Below are 22404 nucleotides of genomic sequence, written 5' to 3' on the forward strand. Positions count from 1 at the left end.
TTACTGATGGATGAAACTGGCTTGGCTTCCACACTAACTCAGTTCTGCGGTATCCATGGAGTTGAAGTGTTTTTATTTGTAAAATAGATCATGACACCATAAACTGTACAAGGACAAAAATACTGAGGCCGGTGTAAAGCCAACACGTGGGGGTTTGGCGTCGCACCTGTGGGCAGACCCAGTTTGATCAATTCCATCATCGTTTCTCAAGCCTCCATGGGGCGGCGCTGGTGTCACACGGTGGGTGACCGCAGGTGTGACTGCAGCTCCTCCTACCTCAGTGCGCTGTGGTGAATACACACGGTTGGAATGGATTAGAGGAAAAATCAGCGGGGGAAGTATTACCCAAAACTCAAAAAAGAAAAAAAAAATCAGTATCCGAGGAGCTGAATACAGCCGTGGAAACGATAGAAATGCAGAAAGAAATGCAACCTCCACCTAGAAAGGTAATCTTTTTGAAGCAGAAAAAAGAGCATCGAAAGACTGAGTAATGTTGATGACACGGTTTCATGTTTAAACAGGATGTTAGTTTCGCGTGCAGTTTTTATATTTTAGCGTGGTATGGTTAGTATACCAGCTTTCTGACAGCAGTTGCGCACTGCTGATGTTTTCAAGCGTTGTACTGTGTTTAAGTGTTGAACTGTAAACTCTGGTTTCAGCGACCTGTGACGCCACACCGGTGCGTTGATCAAATGAATTAACAGGCAGGGTATTAAAAAACGGGATGCGAGCGTATTTGTTACGGTTATATGCCGAGACTGGCAAAACAAACGTGTTTCCAAACGCTCTTGTTAAGTTTTTAGGCTATTATTGTTACGATCTGTGACATTATAAGTCCACTGGAATGAGAAGCTCATAATTGGACTGGTCTTTAGCTAGTCATTTATTATCTCTCACACTTTCTGAATACTCCATCACTATGCATAAGGGTACAGCGGTGTACAGTTGGATTTATATAAGGTGTATTTTATGATTGCTGGTGAGCAAAAGCTTGGAATTTTGCGCTTATTCGGAACGGACTTTTCTGAAGTTTGCCAATTTTTTACTTGTACGTTTTTGAATTGTATTACAATGCTCACTGCTCTTTTCATTCATTTCACACTACTTCCCTAATTGTTCGTGTTATTTCAGCAAAAAATACATTCTTTGTGTTCTTATCTGTATTTTAGCCAAACGTTTTGAGAGCAATCTTGCTTTGTATTTTGCCTTATTGGTTAGTAAGTGAATTGTTGAACCTTGTATAATTAACTAATTGTTTTTAGTTCTATTGATTGGAATTTAGTTATATTTCGATACAGTATGATAACGTACGATTGCTATTTTGTGATTGCTGCACTGAGGGAGTGCCCTGTCCTTCGCATACTCCTGTAGTGATTACTCCATGACAACACCACACAGGGAATGATAGCGTACTCCACAACTAATCCTTCCAAAGTCCTTACTTCACTGTAATAAATTCTCCAGGTCACTGTGATGTCATGGCACAACACAGCGGCCAGTTAATTTTTTTCATTAAAAGTGAGTGTGATATAGTCAGTCCACCTGACCAGGGTTGTTAATAACCCTGTGCCTCTCTTGTCACATAAACAAGCAGCGATGTATGATCTTAAATCATTGTTAAGATGTTATACAGTAAAACATATCTTCAGTAAAATGAAAATGAAAAAGCTACCGAGGATTGCACTCCACAAACTCTCCACACAAGGAAGTGAAACAGCTTTGTTCCTTTTATTAAAAGGCTTTGCTTTTAACCTCTGTCATGGGTATGCCAATATACTAAATAATTTTGTACAAATATATCAATAGCCTTCCTCAGCTGCTGTGCCTGAACCCCAGGAAAAGTAAACCCTGTTTTTTAAACAACACATTACTGGGATACTTGTGGCCATGTTTTCCTTTATTATCCTAGTAAAGTCCCCTTAGTTCAGTGAGCACCTTGTTTCCTTCTTCTGGATCCATGCCTTAGAACTGTGAAGTGTGCACTGATTTGATCTTGTTGGAAACCCAATGGACCCAGAAACTGCCTTTGAGCCCAGATCCTAGGTTGCATGCTTAATACTCTGGCAATTCAATCCAGTGACAGTGAGCTTTGACCTTACATTTCAGTAATGACTTTAAGCAAGAGCAAAATGTTTTCTTTGTTTTTCACATTGGGTTTAAGAGTGACTGAAATTAATGAAATGAAACATAACACCTGCTTTGACTGGTTGCTCAAGGATTTTTGATAGATTGAATGTGGGCCTTGATGTTTTAGCATAGTGGGTTTACTGTAGCAGCACCGTCTCTGGAGAAACTCATTCTGTTGTTAGCTGTTGCATGGAGAGCATGTCTGATGGTGGCTGGCATGTATGATCCACAGGTGAAGGAGACACAGGAGGTGAAGGTGGCCTTCTCAGAGCAGGTGACTCGGCTACAGAACAAGCACCAGCTGGAGAGTGAGCTACTGGAGGACATCAGGTGTGACACCAATGCCCAGATCACGTAGACAGACAACACGGCTCCTCTTCTGCAAAAATAAAACTGTGGCAAATTGTAAATGACCTTTCAGGTACAGATGAGTGAGGGAACAGATTTGCCGCCAGCAGAGTTCTACTGATGTGACCATCCTCAAATTTGTATACAGGCCAGTATTCAAATGTAGTTCAGGTGTTCATGCTCGTGCTCTGAAATTCTGAGTAAATTTTTATAATTCTTCTTGAGCCTTCAGCTACTTTTGCTGAATTTTTATTTTTATTCCATTCTGATAAATAACAAATCTTCCCTGGCTTTTTAGGCATCCTGATAGAGGGTGATCCTACAGGTAGAATGACAGTACAACTCCGATGTGGAACTTCTATTTTGAAAAGGACCCAGGGTGCTGTCGTCTTCCCAAATAGCTGCACAGCAGTTGGGTAGATCATCCAGCTACCCACTAGCTGCGAATAACCACTAAGCAAAACTAACTCATTGTAAGAACTGTCCATTGTCCTGGCTGGTATAGCAGCATTTCTCAGATGCTGTGCCTATGTACAATAAACACATTTCAGTTGTTGCCATGGCACTTGTCTTCTTCTGAGGGCTGTATAATTATACATTTGTCCTGCATTATCACTTAGTAACAACCTTAAAGTTTGATGCCATCCAGCACATTCTAACATACACCGTCCCCCTTTAACCACGCTTATTAAACACTTCCCTCTGTACTCATTCAGCTTTAATTAATTTACCACATAGTAGCTTTCACACTTATGTGTATTAGATAATATACAGTTGATTGACAGCAATGCATATGTCAATGTGCAGGAATTCTACAGGATATAACCACAGGAGTTAAGAAGCCCTTTGCTTGGATTGTAGCTTTCTCTTGTGCCATTTGCCACTTAGAAACAAACTTAATGGAGACAAGTTGAGAAAGCAAATCAAGCTATAACAATTGTATTCCAGTGAATAATCAGCCAGCTGTTCAATTATTAATGAGACAGTCTGACCTCTCAAAGTTTCCAGCTGTCTGTTTCCCTTCCTTTCTCTCTCTTTTCTGTCTTAGGTACTTTACAGTGTTATACAGATATACAGTTCCCTCTTTCAAAAGGGAAAGTGTCTTAAAATGGTTCCAATATACTGGATCTAAACACAGCAGTGAATGTGGTTAAATAATGCAGAACAATTACTGTGAGGTGAAACTATAGTTTGTTTTTCACCACTGTTCCCCTGGCTCTTTTAAGTAGGTTGTGTCGGTTTCACGTTATGTGGTGATGGGGTTGGCCAGGAAAGCCAGCTGCGATGTATCAAAGCATAAGAACATGACTAGCAGTTTTGAAAAACGTACACCTGAGCTGCCCTTTAAAAATATTCCATGCTCTTTGTTGTAGAACACACCACTGTCTATGAGTAATACCTATAATATAGAAGGGCCAGACAGAAAAAAACTGGTATGGTATCACTGTAAATTTTTTTATGTGTGTTTGTCAGAGAGAGACAATGGCTCACCAGAAGAGCAGCATCTTATAGATCCTTGCAAAATTGTACTCTCTGAATGGACATTGAATGTCTTGCTTAGATCTATCAACACTGTCTTCTCTACGAAAACACAAACTGGCATAGGTTAAATTTTCCATGGGACCATGATGGGAAACAAGCTGACACCACTCACTGAGCAGTGCGGAGCAAGTGGATAAATGAATGATTCATGAGCCACCCTGCAGCTTAGCTGGTGCATTTGATCCGTCTCCCCAAGTGTTTTGCCAGACATATTAGCTTCCAAAGTGTACTCTGCCTAATGCCCTGAGTAAATTAACTTCTCGGACACAACAGAGAGACTGTAACAACAATCAATAAACGCCCACCCCGTATCCCACCCTTTGTAATGGAAAGCACCGACAACGTTCAGCATCGCCTGCCCCTGAGGCTGTAGCCAAGGCCTTGTTTTCAAATGGGTTTGCTTTACGTGAGAGGCAATAAGCCCTCCGTGTTAGATCGGGCAGATGGTGCAGCAGAGAGCAGACAGTGCTGGTTCATTTTACTTTATGTGAGGGTCAGGAGTCCTGATGATGTTGCTGGGGGTGTAGTGGGATCCTCTTGTTGGATCTGCAGGGCTGCCATGCTCGCTGTGACTCTGCCCTGATGTGCGGCTCCTCTTTTTCTCCACTGAGAAGGGCTGGTCACTGAGAGCATGGGGAGAGGCCGACTGTAGGCAGCAGACCTGTCCGGGCTGCTGCCGGACACACTGTGGCAGTAAAGGTCTTTCAATCCAATTTATCCAGACTGCTGGGATGGATAAAGATTATCCCATTTTATGGAGGCAAATCTGCAAATGAGTGTCACCCTACTAAAAGGCCAAAAGGGGGACCACGATTTATGGACAAAACAGGCATAGACTTTGTTTGATAGTTGGTCTGATTTTCCTTTCGGTCAAGTGATATCCAAAGCATTGCCTCAGTAAATATCCAGCTGTATAAATGGATAACATTGTAACTGATATAAGTCACTCTGGGTAAGAGTGTCTGCTAAATGCCAATAATAATAATGAAAAGGCCTCTGTACTGATTCTTTTTCTCCCCAACTGCAGGTCCTACAGCAAACAGAGGGCAGCCATTGAAAAAGACTATGGTCAGGTGAGTCTTCTTTAATATGTGTCGACAAGCACGGGGGGACCTGACTCATGTTTGTCTCACAGGTTACAGTAGCTGCTTCCTCCTCCAGGCTCCTGCCGCTAGGTGCTGTCTGTTCTCCCAGGTGGATGCCTGCTTCTTCCACAGCATCGATGCAGAGGAGAGGGGTAAAAAGACACAGGCCCCTTGTCAGATTGTGCTGCCCTTGTGCCTCAAGGGAAATGGGGCCTTTACTGCCACCTCTTCATTTCACTCAAAACACCTCTTCAGTATTATCCCTGCTGAAAATAAGTCGAAGCAAAGGCTCCCACAGCAGGACATCAGGGCCTTACCGAAAGCACTCAGAGAACATGGGTGAAAATAATGGTCCCGGCATTTTCACATTGATTTTTTTTTCAAGGACACAGCTTGTCAAATGTGTATCCTAGTTTTCCACTTCATGTTTTTCCACTGAGGTACTCCATGCCTTTTTATGCATGGGTGGAGCTCTTTAAATGTTTGCATGAGTAAGAGTCTGATCAAGTGATATAGCAGTTAAATGCTTGAATGCACTCTTGATGGGGACCTGCAGGCCTATGAGAGTCCTGTTGGGTATATGGACAGCTGGATATTGCCAGTACATCCAGTGAACTGTATCAGTTACTAAAACCAGAGACTAATGCACCTAACACACCTTGTTGTAAGGTTGTAAGGTACATTAATGATCTAATGATCAGTCATCAGATTTGATAGTACAGCTGTAATGGTATGCGTTTTTTTTTTAAACAGTGGCTGTGCTAATTACATTTGCAAAACAATACAATTGCATTTACCTCCTCTGCAAAAACTGTTAGGTGGGTGTCCCTGCCTCAGATAGATGTCTATGTGAAGAGAATATTTAAAAACTAAAGTACTTGCAACATGGTCTATTATCTGTGCAATTCTCTTCAAATGAACATATTAACCTGAAGCTCCTCTGATTAGCTCATCTGAAATGCCCAAACAATTCCCAGACTGCCCACTTCACTGTGGTGCACTATGGGAATTGTAGTATGAAAAACAACAGTGTATAAGAGGATTGCATTTGTCTTGCTTCAATGATCCTGCATGACTGTACAGGTTTTCTCCCAATGAGAAAAGCCTAATGTGCAATTCTTGATTCTTTAATGTATCACATAAGGGTAAAACACAATGCAGAATACAAATGGAAAATAAGGATATTTGTTACAGTCAGCAATATACAGTCATCTGAAAGATAACACAAGCACACTAGATAAATAAATGACACATCTTTAGGTATAACAGCATTGTTGTCTTTCTTTTTTGTCTAGTAATTACCCAGAATCGTAGTCACTGTTTGTGTTTATTTTGTAGGGGCCCTGTTAGAGCTGTTGATAGCACTAGTAGGAATATATTGAATTAACAGTGGCTGTTTGGGTGGTTGTATCCAAGGTCAGGAGCTTGAAAGAGTATTATTTTGCCCCTCTTAGAGCAGTCTCTGTCCCCTGCCTCCACAATAACCTGCACTAACCTTGCACACACTACACTCACTAACAGTACTCACTATGTGAAGTTTTGTTGGTCCTTATCACAGTTCCTATAGAACCTGAATTATTGTCAGATCATACTTCGTATTCTGAGGCCAAAAGAAGTAAGCAATTTTTTTCAGATAGCATCGTGTTGCATTCTAACTTTCATTATGTTTCAGAATGCTTCAAAGTTTAACAACAGTTATCTTTAGGAAGTGATTCTGACTTATATCTCCTTAAAAAGCGGTGGTTTCTCTGCTCTGTCTGTATCAATGCCTTAGAATAAATAACCTGGCCCGTAATGTTATTACTCATCACTTAATAGATATAGCTGCAGTAAGTGGGTGATTTTTGCATTACCTGCAACGGCTCTGAAAGAGGCACCCAGTGGCTTTGTGTCTGCGGTTAAAAGACAGTAAACTCCAAAGTGGTTCAGTTGGCAAAGCACTGACTGGCCCAGGTTCAAAACCGGCTGTGTCATCTGCTGACAATGACTGGGACACCACAGCAGTGGAACAAATTGACTTCCTTCTGCCAGGGATAGTGGTGGATAGGTCAACCAGGGCTTCCTTGTGTCACTACTCTCGGGTGCCTGTAAGTTGCTCTCATCTCGTCAGTGGAGTAGCACCTATCCTCCAATTGGCGCCCACGTCACAGTGGTGCATTGTGTGGCTAACAGTCGCACACAAGGGGAGAAAAACGTAAAAAGACAAAAAAACCCATAAGCTTTAAAGATGAGACTGAAGTCTGGCCTGTGAAAGTAGAATATGTGAGAGGTCTCCTGGTAAGCTACTCACAAATAGCTCACTCAGTTGCACATGGGCGTGGACTTTGTACTTGGGTCTCACTGACCAAGCGTTATTATAGTAAAATTGAAGAGAGTCATGTCTATGGAGTTGGATGCGTGTATGTAACTACTGTGGTTACCTCCTAATTTGCATCGTGGTTCTCTGGTGCAGGAAGTGAAGGCTTAGTTATGAGGCCTCTGAAGGCTGCTTGTGAAACCACAACGGCTTTTGCAGTCCCAAAGACTCTTCAGCTGGAAGAAGGCAGATTTTTCAGTTTGAGTGACAAGTCTTTTTTTAGCGTTGTCCTACATAATCTCTTACCTGTGATTTCAGCAGCAAATATGAAACTCCATTTTGAAATTTGCATTATTTAAACTGAAAGGAGTACCTAGAGTAGTAGTCTGAAAATCATACCTACCCATCTGTCCATCTGTCAACTTTTCTATCTATCTAATGGATAGAGAGATAGCTGGATGGATATGCAAGAACATATGATATATATGACACGCCCAGGTATCCCATCATAGTGCAGGTATGTGTATTATTACGTGAGTGGTTTGTGTCTCGGGGTGCTGAATATACTCGTTCATCTCAGTTGAATGTGAACTGTACATCTGTCCATGGGCAGTGGTGACAGGGCCGCCACCTCTTTCACTATGTCTGGATGGCTGGTTTTCCATTCACTTTGCTTACAACTATTTGTAAAGCCAAAACCATATGTGAGCGATGGCGGGAGGATTATAAGAACATGTACTCATCCCCCAAGGAGCCCTTCACTCGAATAACTGCTTCTGCGGTGTGTTTTAAATAAGTGAATGTCTGCACCCCTGGGCTCCTCCCTGCGCATACCCACCCTGCATCATGTTAGCAGCCTGGCCTGCATCTCGCCCGCGCTTCATCCGCAGCCTTTCAGAGGGAGGGCACGGCAGCGAGTGTTTGCCCGCCGGGGCTGCAGCCGTGAGGAATGTAGCAGGGTGGTGATGGTCTGAGGGTCCCACAGACCAGGCCCGCCACATCTGAGAACTGAGGCCGCATTGTGTGTCTGTGGGTGTTGCCGTCGCGCTGTCCTGCGAATATGCAAGGCATCGGTGTGAAGGAGGCACTGTGCGTCGGCCCCCAAAGGTGGGTTCTTCCCCCTTTAGGTCACTCTTTAGACCCCTGCGCAGGAAGTCAGACTTGATGTTTTCCCTGAGGTGCTGAGCACAAATCAGGGGCCACGCGGGCTAATGCACACAGACAGAGGCTTTTTGTGGAAAGTGATGACTTCGGCTGAGAGCCATGGGCTGACGCCCAGCACCCACATGAATCAGACTGTTGTCTTTGTAAACATGCTTCTCAGATTGCATGTTTACTTTGTTTTATCTCTATGATGCGAGCATGTTGGCAGCCTCCCTGTTTTTCTTGAGACTGTAGATTAATAGCAGTGATGATGTCTTGCCTGTCTCCTAGGCCCTGCAAAGGCTGGCGGTGCAGTTCCAGAAGAAGGACTGGCACAGAGGGAAGGGAGACACTGTGAACTCTGGGTAATTTCATAGGAGTGTCAGAGTGATGTATCATTGTTTGGAGCAATGTCTTGTCTTTGTGCTTTACAAAGGTCACTTGTTTTTGTTCTAAATCCACTGACATACCCATAGACCAAACACGCAAGACATATGGATCTCTCCTTGTACCCACTACTGAAGAGTGCTCCAGATTGAAAATGGCAATCAATTTTTATGTCCATCTGGTTAAGTCGATGATAACGGTATTATAGTTTGGGTTCCCTTCTGTGGTTCTGTCCCCCTGTAATTAATGGAGCTTCTCGTCTCTAACTTGCCAAATTATGCATAGATTTTTATTAAATTTAACACATCTTGTCCTTGTTTTTCCCCAGAACACTAGTAAAGGTCACAGATCCTATTTGCAGTCTATATCGAAAAATTATGAATTAGTTTTGAATGCAGTTGTTGTCACTCTTTCCCAGAACCCCATTGATTTTCAGATTGCAAGGTCAAACATAAAGGTTACAGAGGCACCTGAAAAATTTAGGGATTACAAGTTTCTTACTACTTGTACATTTACACTTTCCCTTTAACTTATCATGATGTATTTGTGCAACATCTTAACAGAAGAGATGAACATATAAGATGTTAACCACATGTGAGTAAACATTTGGATACCAAGAAATTAAACTTAAAGATACTTATAGCTTCCACCTGTATTACCTTAATTGAAAATTTATACGGTGTTTTCTACATTTCCTACTTCATTCTTCTCCAGTAATACAGATACAGATACAGTGTCCACTCATGCATCAAGAACTGCCACATATTGTACACTTCCAGTTTGGCTGGAGAATTGTGATTCATATTGAATCTCGATTTTCCTGCTTTTAAATGGAATCTTTGATGTTTGTTGGAACATGTACATGGACACACATACACACACGTGGGTTGGGGCGAGAATGGAGTAATGCCAAGTGATGACCTAGTCTCCCATCCTTCTGCTTTCTCTGTCTGTGTGTAGGAGTGTGTTTTCTGTCTGGAGGTCTCTGGTTGAAGCCACGGCGCAGAGCGGGTCATCTCGTCTCAGCGCGGCAGAGGGTTATCGCTCGCTCACCGCTGAGGCCTTGAAGAGCCTGCGGGCTGCCAAGGAGCAGCGGGCCAAGAGGGTGGGTGCTAGAGCGGGTTCTGGGAGGGGCCCGCAGTGCCCTTCCACACACCCATGTACTGCTGACGCAAATGAACGTAAAGCCAAAAATTGATCAGCAATGTGATGTTTGATGTCTGAGCTCCCATGTGGCAACTGCAGTATTGGAATTACGCACACGCACCCACACACATAAACATACGTGTGCGCACACACACACCCACGTCAGTAACAGTGAAGGCTGTGGGAGGATTTTACTGTAACCTGTAAAACGCAGAGGTGTGAGAGTGTGTCTGGCACTCTAAGTGGAGTGCGTTATGTCGTAAGGTTCAATAAGCTGCAGCAGTTGTGTGATAGCAGTATTGCAGCGGTCCTCTGTGTTCTGGAGTGCCCTGTGCACAGCATGCTGCATGCTTTGTGCTGTCTCAGGGTCTGGAGCAGCTGCAGCGGGTACAAGGGGAGCTGGTGGATGCACTGCGGGAGCTCAACAAGGTGAAGAAGAGGTACTGCCAGCTGGGCCACATCGCCAGTGTCGCCAGGGAGAAAGCTGCCGACGCCCAGGCTAAGTGAGTTGTTTGCTGGGTTATGGGAGGGATTGGTGTCTGCCATTTTACCGACAAGCACCATCAATGATTTCGGCAGGCAAGTTTCTGCCTCCCCAAAATATGCCTCCCGATCCTCAGGCAATAGTGGTTAGAGGACCTTTAAGCACAGAGGTGTGGAGCTTCAAAGAATGTTCTCTCATCCACCTTCTGCCAGTAGAATGTTGCCACTTGAGCACCTGGGAGGTAATTAGCACCAGTACAATGGAGAAATTTCGCTGTGGGACAGACATGCACCAGCATGTTTACATGCAGTTGCATCCTGCATAATTCAGCGCGGTATTCTGCAGGGTGAAGAGGTGGAGCTGCGGTCAATGTTTCCGTTCATTGCTTTTCATTCTCCCTGTGTATTTACAGGTCCAAAAAGAGTGACCATGGAATTTTCCACTTCAGGACAGGTCTGCAGAAGATGAGTGCTAAGGTAAGTCATTCAGCCAGGTGCAAGTCTGAACAGGTAATAAGGTACATGTCATGCAGACAAGCTTCAAAGGAGTAGGCAATGCGTCTAACCCATGTCTGTCACGTGAATGATTCTTTTTCTTTCTGTAACACTATTAACAACATTTAGCATCAGTGAAGACACATTTAATCTCTAAATCCTTAACATAGTGAAGTTAGTTTGCTTTGGTTTACTTGGGTTAAGCTTTGGGTAGCTTGAGCACATAAACACAGTCCCTGGCACAAGGGTTGGAATTTCATAAAGACACTTACTCCTCTAAATTATCACAACTGATGACTAGGAGTGTGTTTTCTAGTGGAAGACAAGCTGGATACACCTCAGTCTGAAATTCCTGATAGGAGCTGTAACTCTGGAGGAGGGAATGGGTCTCGGTTTCATTCAGTCCAGGCATTAGGAACAACAGCAACTGAGTTATCAGAATTATGGATTTGGTCTCACTTTGGAAAATCTTAGCACGGGATATATGATGAGTGGGTCCAGCTTTAATTTTATTCCTGCTTATTTTCTGCACAACAGGAAACTAAGAATTTATAGTTTTGTACTATTTTAGATTTTTTTATTGTATGTCACTGCTATGCAATTACATCAGGCTAATTACTTTAGTAACAGTAGCGATGTTGTAATTAGTGATTGTCTGTGCAGATGCTGTAGATATACGCTGAACATTCCATCACCTCTCAACACTCGGAATAACCCATTCCCCCCCCCACCCCCCCCACCCCCCCGGGCCCTGGCCCCGGCCCCGGCCCCCCCACCCCATCCCACCCTACCTTGCTCCTGGACAGCTCAACGCCCGACTGAATGAGTGTGATCAGCGGCTCACGGAGGTGCGCAACGAGTACCTGCTGACCCTGGCGGCCATCAACTCTCACCACCAGCACTACCACTCTGCAGAACTGCCGGCCATCATGAGGGTACGGCCGACAGACCACTCCCCCATCCCCTAGACCCGTCCCCCCCGCACCGAGGGCGGACAGCTCCCAGGGCTGAGAAAGCAAGCTTCCCAGGAGAATCTGACCGCAGATCGTCTGGCTTCAGCCAAACAAAACTATTTTTGTTGGTCTTCCTCAGGCAACAAAGTGGGAGTGCTGCAAATGTGTCCACGTTAGTGAATCACAATAGTCCATAACAGTGCTGTATTCAAAACATAATAAGGCTGCTTCTAAAAAGGTTAACTATATTTTCTCTGTTATGTAGAGCGAAAGTAAAAGAATTGAACCATGTAAGAAACTGTTCTGTTCTGTATTTTGACTTTCATCAGGCAAAGTATGCACCCAGAAATAGTTAATGATGCACTGCAAAGAAATGTGAAATCAAAGAAAGGTCTGAATCAGTCTTTTCTGTTGGCAAATTAGTACTATTTCCCCACTGTCATTTTATTATATTCTCTTGTGTTTTTGACTGAAATAAGAAAAGTATCATAATTTCATATAGTTCAAATAGTGTCATTAATGGTAAGAAAATGAGCTCCGTATTGTCTTTATGATGAGTAATTCTGAATGTGTTTGAGCTGACATCACTTCCTTTGTAGTTGTGGTTTCCTGAACTGTTGATGCAACATCCAAAAACTCATCTGCACCAAGATTACTGTCCAACAGCAAAAAGGAAACATTCAGAGCTAAAACAAAAATTCATGTAGGCAAAAGTTCTGTAGGAAGAAGGAAGAGTTGGCGTTAGAAAGGTCTCTCTGAAGGATTTCCCCTCAATGAAAAAAACATCAAAGCAAACTGAATAAGCATTCTATTATCACTAGTCAAGGGGACACAAATTTTTTCCCCATCTTGAAAAATTACAGTGCCCTGTAACAGCAAAAATTGTTGAAACTCACCAAGATTTGATCAAAGTCTCTCTCTGCTGTGTTGCGTGCTTGTGGAGCCATTTCAGAGGAAATTTCAGTCTCTTTGTGGGTGGGGAATGGCATTTGAGGTCTTACACATTTAGCTAAAGAAAATTCCTAATGCTTAGAAAGATAGAATCAAAAACAAACTTCTCCTACTTTTGGACATTGAAGTGAACTTGAGGAACTGGCCACATCCCACAAGAGTGCTGAAAATAAGTGAGGAAGCTGCTATACGAAATAAAACACCCCATTTTTATTTCTCAAAACGACGTATGTTAGCTCTAACCCTCATCCCCCTTCTCAAAAGCAGAGCATGGATGGGGACCTCTATGACCAGCTGCGAGAACAGTTCACCCTCCTGTGCCACACAGAGATCGACACCTGCCAGTCGATCCAGAGCGAGTTTGTCAGGATCAGCAAAGTCTCCAGCCAGGTGAAGCTTTGAACATGTGGCTTTGTGAATCCTGCTAATCACAAGAAATACTTAAGGCCTGAATTTGTCACTCCGTGTCACATCCCTGAACGTTCCTTACCAGCTTATAGCAGGCAGAGAGTGGCCTTTCCATGGGGAAGTCAGTGTCGTTTGCGTTTTCAATGGCAGGTAACCCGGGAGCAGGACCTCCAGCTCTTCCTCCAGGAATCACCGGCCTTCACACCAACATCAGTGTTTCACTTCCAGAGGGCACCCAGTGACAAGGTACTGCCAACGGACACTCAATAGCTGAGCAGTTGCAGTGGTTCTACATTTGCAGGGTCGCCTTTTAAGAATTTGATAAAATAGTAGTATCTATGTTTTCTGAATTCGTTGAGTTGTGATCTAGCATCCCCACAAAGGGAAAGAAAGCTGGAAGGTGTCACAGAGATTTACTATTCATCCGATATGTTGAGCTGCTGTCAGAAGTACAAAGGGTGGAGCTCAAGGAGATTAAATCCTTCTTTTGGTGTAAAAGAAAAAAGAGCATCCTCCTTAAAGACAGTCAAAACATTATGTAGAAGTATTTTTGCCATCATGTGCTTCTGGTTAAGTAAAACCTCACATTTTCCATTCTCAAAATGTCTGTGTTTGGCTTATTTTTTGGCATATCATTATTTACCACATTATTTTAACATGTTAAGATTATGGCTAATGATAAATGATTTGTTGGACTCAAGCTGCCCTCCTGGCAAAGAAAATCTGAAGTGAATTTATGAGATTATGCTGCTGCTGTTTTCACCATATTCACATTATTATCTTTTAGGTATAAGTACAGTGCAGTCTTTATCAGTGTTAGACATGCAAATCTTCATAGATCCTAATAACTCCGTAAAAAAGGTAATATTCCCTTGGGGAGGGCCCCTATTTCCTTATCCGTCTTATATCTTATATCTATTGTGTGATTGTGACGTTTCCTTTGATTCTAGTGATAATGTTACTGAAACAGGAGAATGCTTCCTGCAAGCCAGGTCATAAAATAAATGAACGTATATTCAGTCTGAGAGCACTTTATTTGCACACCTGCTACAGGTGTGCAGCCTGCAGCAGGATCGTGCCACCCCGGAGGGTGAGAGCTACCTGGACAAAGAGGCACGTAAGTGGGCGACCAAGGCTGCCAAAGACTACAAAATCATCACCCATGGAGAGAGGGTGAGTGGAATCCCGGCATGGCTGCCCTTGACTGGGATCAGAACCTTTTTTAAGATCTCAGTTGTTGTGAGGAGTTTTCAGGGAGGGGAATGTGACCTCCCTTCTTTGTGCTCTGCAGGTCATGCAGACTCTGGAGAGGCGCTGGAAGCTTCTGGGGGAGGACGCGGGCTCCGGCGTGGAGCAGAAGATGGAGGAGGTGAAGGAGAGCGTGAGGAAGGCACAGGTAGGGCCTGTGGTGCCTGCGGTGCTGCCATATTTCTGGCACATTACCTCTATGCTTCCTTTTTCAGTCACTAAGTTTCGCTAAGAGAGAATCATGACAGTGGTGGAAATTGAACAGGGGCCTATTCACCGAACTGTAATGTGTGTTCAGCGAACCCTAGGTGATGTGGGAACTTCTTAACTGGTTGGCGAATAAACATGAGAAAAGGTGGACGTAGAGTTCAGTGGATTGATAAGCCGGTGCGTCGGGGCTTTTAGTTTCTCATGTAATGAAAGAGTTTCCTCCTCTATGCGCCATTGTCTCCACGCGCCCATCGGCTCACTCCTCACAGGTGCTTTTTATGGAACGCGGTGACTCATCACGAGCAGCCTACATCACGCGGACAAATGCAAATGCAGCTATCAGGATGAGTCAGTGCATTCACCCGCCCACCGCTGATTCTATTGTATTTGTCTTTATCTACAGTTACGTTCAGAGGAATCTGATTATTTTCTGTCTCCTATCTTGTCGCTGTTTTCTTAATTCTCATTTGTAGTAAAAACAAAGAAAGTTTCCGCTGAGCCTTTCCACTCGCCGTGCATATGCAATGTCTGAGGGGGCTGTGTGTGAGCTAAACCCACTCCCACGCATTCCTTGACATCAGTGTCCTTTCTGCTGATAGAAACAGGTCATTGCGGTGTTGTGGGTGGTGGGTCGATAGGTCAGGTAGCAGAGGTACAAGTGTGTGTGTGTGTGTGTGTGTGCGTGCGCCCCTCCCAGATAAGCCGGGTGAAGGCCGAAGCTAGGCTGGCCCTGCTGGCCTCCGTGGGGGTGGATGTGGAGCCCTGGGTGAGCAGTGCCATGAGCCAGGTGGAAGAGGAGCTGGAGAGGGAGAGGAGGCTGAGCGAAGCGCGGCTCTCCAACGGAGACATCACCCCTCTGGTCAGTTTCCCAGCTCTCCTTTGGAATGCTCCCCTAGTCCATTTTGATAAACAGTCATACTACCATCTCTGAGTCATTAAAGCAGGCGATTGACCGTTGGCTGACCACATTGGTTTTCTACCAGCAAGTTTGTAACTTGCATCAAATTCAGTTGTGTGTCGTGCACTCACTCAGTTCTTGCTGCCCTGCTTGTGATCTTAGGAGGATGAGTTTGAATTCACGGACTTTGAGGATTTCGATGAGAACGGTGACATTTTCACCGAGTCAACATCTGGGCCCGGTCCGTGTGGATACCCCTTGCCTTGTAGGGTCCTCTACAGTTACCAGGTGAGGTCTATGCCCTTTCTAGCACCCTCTGTGAGGGAGTGCAGAAAGCTATGCAAACATTGGCTCTCCCTACCTCTGAAAGTGTTTCTGGCTACGGCCCTCTTCCCGCAGGCTTGCCAAGCAGATGAGCTGACTATCAAAGAAGGGGAGGAGCTACAGGTTATTGAGGACGGAGACATGGAGGACTGGCTGAAGGTTTGTGATGAAACGCTTCTGTTTCTCAGCAGTCCACGCCAGGCAGCAGCCATCTGTCTGGCCCCACGCACACACTTCTGCCTCACAGGGCTGGGTTGAACAAAACTGCTGCGGTCAGCCCACTTCCTGTTTGATTCTGAGACAGTCCAAAGTAAACAGTTCTGCTTAACTTGTGTTGGGGAAGTGTAGTGTTGCTGCAGCCTACAAGGTCTTTAGGTAAACAGTAATGATGGGAAATTTAAAAGCTATTGAAAGGACAACGTTGACCTTGTGGAAAAAAGTAAAGAAAAATACAGCCTGTGAGGGAAGAAAAAAACTGATATTAGTCTGATTAATGATAAGACTTTAGAAAACCTGAACGTCTTTACGAATTTGCATATTGAAATTTTCTTAATGTTAATGTGTTAATGTTTTTCGTTTGTGAATCACACTTATCCTCTGCAGGCACGCAATGCTACTGGGCAGGTAGGGTACGTGCCTGAGAGGTATCTGCAATTCCTGTCGTCATCTGCAGAGGGCGCTGCTGCATGCAGAGTGCCCGGGAGCCCTCATCTGGACTGGTCTTTCAACAGCTCCGAGTCCTCATCTGGACTCTCCAGCAGGGAGCAAGAATCTTCACACACTAGAGGTCAGTTTTTCTCATAATCTCAATATCTCCTTTCACAACTGACAGAGATCCGCGGCGTCCAATCCATGGAGTTGTGCATGTGAACTTGTGTGTTATTATGTATGAATTGCGCACACAACAAAATGCATTTGCCCTCACAATGCTTAATCTATGCTCTGTTTTGGCTACGGGGCATGTACAATGGTGTGGATAAGTCTGTACATTCCCAATGCTGCTCAGTAATAGAATTTCCATGGAAAAATGCTGTCATCTTTTACAAATCAGGGACAAAATTCTAAAGGTTTGAAACATCAAACAGATGATTCATGTCACAGGTGATCTTTTATGATAAGGAATTCTGTGCATTTCTCAGTGATACCTTGAGTAAAGCCCTAGCAAGATTGCTGATGCCTTATCAATGCAACCACAAATAAGTAACCAGAGATCAATGTCACACTGCAGTAGGATATTATGTCATCTCTGAACTTTCCTCACATTTATTTCAAAAGACTGTCTTCTGGGTTTTAGTGGTTATGCAGTGCAGTGACTTGTTTTACCTGTATTCTACAGACAAAACACGAATACAGCTGTTAAACTGTTTTCTGGATGGTCTGTCAGCCAAATGAGCAGACACTTACACATGTGGACCTTGAAGATACATTAGGGCACTGATTCTCAATCCTGCTCCTGGGGGCCCCCTTCTCCGCACTTTGCCATCTTTCCCCGCTCTACCTACCTGACTGAACCTGCAGGGACGGCGAGGGCGCTGTACCCATACTGCGGGCAGAGCGCAGAGGAGCTGTCCTTCCCAGAAGGGGCGCTCATACGCTTGCTGCGATGCAGCCACGGGGACGTGGACGACGGCTTTTGGGAGGGGGAGGTGGACGGCCGCGTCGGTGTCTTCCCGTCTCTGGTGGTAGAGGTGCTCGCAGAGGGTGAGGATGAGGAGGAAGACGAGGAAGAGGTGAGCAGCGTGTCTCCACTGAGGTGGTGGGCCAGGTTCCCTGGAGCTCATGGGAAATGCATGCATAGTAATACACATTACTGTGTATTACAGGGAGTAGCCATGTAAGGGCTCAAACGAATTTGTTGCATAATGGACTGTTACAAAACAGTTTAGAGAAGGGGAATTTGGTTCTGGTCCAGAAAGACTACAGTCCAGTAGAGTTTTCCAGCTGCCTCAGTCAAGGCAGTAACTGATTGAAACAAATACCTCAGGGCTCCAGATGTAAAACAAACTTTCTGGTTTGAGGCCCAGAAACACTGAAACGGGAACTTCGAGTGGAAGTAAAGATGTTTATACTGCCACCCTGTGGCAATTGTCTATATACTATATATGTTTTGTGGGTAGACAGCAGATGATGCTTTTTGAGACTTGGGAGTTCTTTGAAATTGTGCTCAAATTTTAGTCTGAAGTTTAAAAGTTAAAATTAACTTCCAAATATTACTGTGTCAAAAATTATACAGCCTAATTGTTAACATTAAATTTTAACATGAAATTTTTGTTAATATTGTTAACTACTTATACTGACTCGGTCATTACATAAACATACTTCATTCAATATATTTCATGATCCAACATGTTATTTTAAAAGATCTTTATATTCCATTATTACAGATCAAACATTTAGCCATGATGGCTATCAATAGTGGTATTCCATGCACTGATCCAAATTAAACCACACAATATAATCCAACAAAATGTAATCCATGTGTCTGTAAATGTCACTGTATCAAAAAACTGCCAAAGTTTGAAAAGTCAGTAAAATTTCAGTGAGTGACACTGTGGTCTTGACTCAGATGTACATTGACCTCAAAAGAAATTTATGATACTTCTAGATTCTTACAATGAACATCTTATCACATCTCAGATCAAATCATAATAACCATTATTTGCAGTGCTTTCCCTCTCCGACACCCCCTCCCTTCTCCCCGCCCATTCCCATCGTGGGAACCCCGCTTGGTCAGCACTGCCCCTCGCCTTGTCCGGGGTCCTGGTCTGCACACAGCACGCCACCTAGAGACGGGGAGGACCGACTGCAGGTGGTGCCACAGGACATGCTGAGAGTCTTTGACAGCAGAGGAGGTAAGGGCCTATAGCTGTGTCAGCGATGTGTTTTTATTTTACGTTTCTGTGGATACATGATTCTCGTTTGTCTCACTCACCCCCTTATCCCCCTTATTCTGCATAGGCAGCTGCAGCAGTGCCCACAGCTCGCCAGACCTCTCAGGCAGGCGGATCCGGCCGGTATGTAGAAAACCAACAGGCAGCTCTTTGGTCTTGTTTATTTTATTATAAGCTAAGCCTTAAAAAAATATACCATCATGGAGTTCCCATGGTGGTGGCCTGATATTAATGTTCAGTCCAGGCTGCATGCTTGTACATAGCTGGGCTTATTGTTTAAAAGTGAGAGACTGTAGCCTAATTTAAACCCAGCACATCATCCCTGCCTAAACTGAGTTTTTTCAGTCTAATCTGATGAAAACTGTCAGCATGCTTTTCAGTTTATCTTTATGCTGACCTCTTTCATCAGAGAAACCTGATTTGAATTAAAACAAAATTGACAGTGTGGGCATCAATCTCCATGAAGACATCTGTTTTTTCGGCTTGCAATTTAGTGCATCAAAGCACTGCTTCATTGAAATAAAATGTCATGTGATGTGGGAAGAACTGTAGGGCCTAAGCCATATTAAAATACGATGTAGGTTCTTCCAGAGTTTATTTTCAGAGTCAGCTAAATCTCTGTTTGAGAGATGAAAATTTGAAGTTCAGCCTAAATAAATGATATGCTTCTCGATGCTCATGACTAAGTCAAGCTGTTTTGTGTTTTTGACTTCATAAATTTGAGCTGGTGATCTCAGGTTTTGAAGAATTTGGGAAGTTTTGGGATTGCCGGGTGTTAAAAAGGGTGTGACAAGAACTGTTTGTGTGTGTGCTTGTCCTAGGCCCGGGCACCCCCACTCCCTCCATTACACAGGTACTCCCCTGTGCCTTGAAGACCCTGTTTGGGGAGGTAACATTCCTGAGTGGGGCTGCACACAGATGATGTCTCTTCTGTTACCACATGAGGGGACTCTTATTGATCACCGTGGTTTAGCCTCCTGTCTGTTACGAGTTAAAGTGCTAAGTTATTATGGTACATGTTTTCTTTGAAAAACTGTGAAAATCAGTATTCTCAATGTATGCAGCTGTTGTCTTCATTCCTATTGGAATTCATTATTTTTCATGTCTGCTGTTTCATGTCAGCAATGTTGTGGAACACATTTATCCCAGCTGTGTATCAGTGGTCCAAGCATATCATCGCCCAGCACAGTACTTAAACCTATAGACTGAAATTTTATTTTTTCATATATTTAAACAGCTTTCATAAATTTATAGCCAACTGTCATTTGTCTGTGAATTACTTGTTTCCATTCTCTACTGTACTGCCTGTGTTGTAATCTCATTTCAGATTATCACCAGAAAAATAATGGGAATGTTCAAAGTAAACATGCCTGAAAGTACCTTGGCTGGTACATTGCTTGAAAAGTATTGTATTACCCCAGTGTTCTGTAGGAGAGTGAATTCTCATTAAACGGCATCTAATCACCGATTCCCTGAAAATGCACTTAGCACGAGCAAATAAAACCCAGGGAACAAGTTTGGGTGGACATACAAAGTATTTATAAATTGACCTTTTAAGGGCTATTGACTTGTATGCTTCTTACTGTATACCCATCTAGACACTCACCCAACGGTTCATTGTCCAGTGCTTTTTCCAGAGCCTGTTGCATTTATTTCCAGCTAGTTATATTTAAGTAGTAATTGTTGATTGCAATGTAAACCACTGAAATAGTTTTTCAGGCCTAGCTGTAAAGATAAGGGGGTTTCACGGATCACTGCCTATCAGAGATTAAACCATTTTATTTGTGCAGTAAATTCAGCAATTAAAATCTTGCAGGATAAGTAAAAAGGATGATGTTATCCGTGAACAATTAAAATCAGAATGGTTACTGTGGTAACCATTAGTACATCAGGTACATTCAGCCATTATTTTGAGTTTGTCAATGTGTCAGTGCAAGGTTTTATAACCAGAAACATGTCACAAGATGGCATTTAATTCTGCATTAAAAGAAAAGAAGTAAATGTCAGATGTAAAATGGATGATGACATATGAATTATAAATAAAAACTTTTAACACTAGTGTTGTGTGGCAGTAACAGTGTTCTTCTGGTCAGGGACCATTCATTAAAGAATGATTACACTGAGCTGCATGGGGGCCAAACTAAGACAAATGACATATTGATTCACAGTAATTCAATGGCTAGAGGCCGAAAAACACATATACCATCTGTTCAGTTTCTAATTACTAAATAATAGCAGGATTTAGCCTTCTGCTGTTAATAGGTTTGATAATCGCACAAGGAAAGTTGACAAATTATCAGTTAAAGTGTAACATACTTAGGGGGGCTATTAACAGGAAACGTGTGGAACTGGAGTGAAGCAAGTGAAAAATAACTGACTCCAAGATGTGTTAAAAATGCATAGCTTTAATTTATTTTTGTTTCCTTTTAAATTACAGAGAACATCTTCATTGCACAGCTGCATTTCCAGGTTTGAGACTACCATAATTTATCAACTAGATATATGTATATATATATTTTTCCAGATAGATATATGCACCTTGTTATTTTTGATTCTCTACAAATATTTCCAGCTTGATTCTGTCAATGTAGATAGACATGCAGTATACGATTGTTAAGGCCACTATACAAACACATTTATATATAGTAGTTGCACTCAACAGACAAGAAGTGAAGGGTTTACCCATGAGTGAGAATTGTATTGTCATCGCTGTGAACTGGTGCTGGCTGCCATGGCAGATGGCAACTGGGTGACATCCCATGCATTTGATCCAGAGACACCAAACGCCTCCAACCTAACAAACACAATGTGTTGACAGTTGGTGTGCTTATCTTTTTTTTTCCTTTTTTGATTCGTTCTTTTTGTCTCCCGAGAATGCTGATCTGATCGTACGTGTGCTTCTTTGTGGAACCATTACCAGGCACTGTTAACATGTGCAGCTACTTACTTTGCTGGTGAAATATTAGTTGTGGTGCTGATACAAATGGAGCAAAAGTGTCAGTTCTCAATGTTTTCTCTCTACAGCAGTCATTTACTTCAAGTTCTTTCAAAAATAAACAATACTTTTTCTTCGGAGGCTGTGATGGTGATGGTAGTGATGACCATGGCCATTATCATTGTGTATTGTAATCACATAGTATTATTAATTAATTTTGTATTATTAATTTGAATAATCTCTCTGATGTCTTCAAATAAGCTGTATGCACAGCCTCAGTCACTTCTGTTTTTAAACCTGTACGTTCAATCATAGATCACAGTAAGTCTGGCATGTACTCACTTAAAATTAATTTCAAAACAATTAAGAAAGCACTATAGCTGGAAACAAAGCAACATCCTAGTAATCAAAGAAATGAGTTTAAAATTCAACAAAACTGTTTTGTTCAAATAAAAGAAGAATGTTTGCCTGCATACTTACAATATAGTCAAGTAAAACAGTGAATTAAGTGTACAGCGTTTATGAACTTGCACT

General features: G+C 43.0%; 1 protein-coding gene across 1 annotated transcript; it reads left to right on the plus strand.

Annotated features, from left to right (window-relative positions):
- The first annotated feature begins 318 nt into the window (after window positions 1-318).
- On the plus strand, window positions 319-19832 carry LOC118791506 (F-BAR and double SH3 domains protein 1-like). The gene is made up of 20 exons (XM_036548888.1): window positions 319-446; window positions 2360-2457; window positions 5045-5090; window positions 8833-8906; window positions 9889-10033; window positions 10441-10577; window positions 10971-11034; window positions 11859-11987; window positions 13224-13346; window positions 13515-13610; window positions 14418-14537; window positions 14656-14760; window positions 15520-15681; window positions 15883-16008; window positions 16120-16203; window positions 16648-16831; window positions 17563-17774; window positions 18710-18896; window positions 19003-19058; window positions 19757-19832. The coding sequence occupies exons 1-20, from the start codon at window positions 414-416 to the stop codon at window positions 19805-19807; spliced, it is 2232 nt and encodes a 743-aa protein (XP_036404781.1). The 5' UTR covers window positions 319-413; the 3' UTR covers window positions 19808-19832.
- The last annotated feature ends 2572 nt before the right edge of the window (window positions 19833-22404 follow it).

The sequence above is a fragment of the Megalops cyprinoides genome, chromosome 16, assembly GCF_013368585.1.
Source record: "Megalops cyprinoides isolate fMegCyp1 chromosome 16, fMegCyp1.pri, whole genome shotgun sequence".
Classification (NCBI taxonomy): Eukaryota; Metazoa; Chordata; class Actinopteri; order Elopiformes; family Megalopidae; genus Megalops; species Megalops cyprinoides.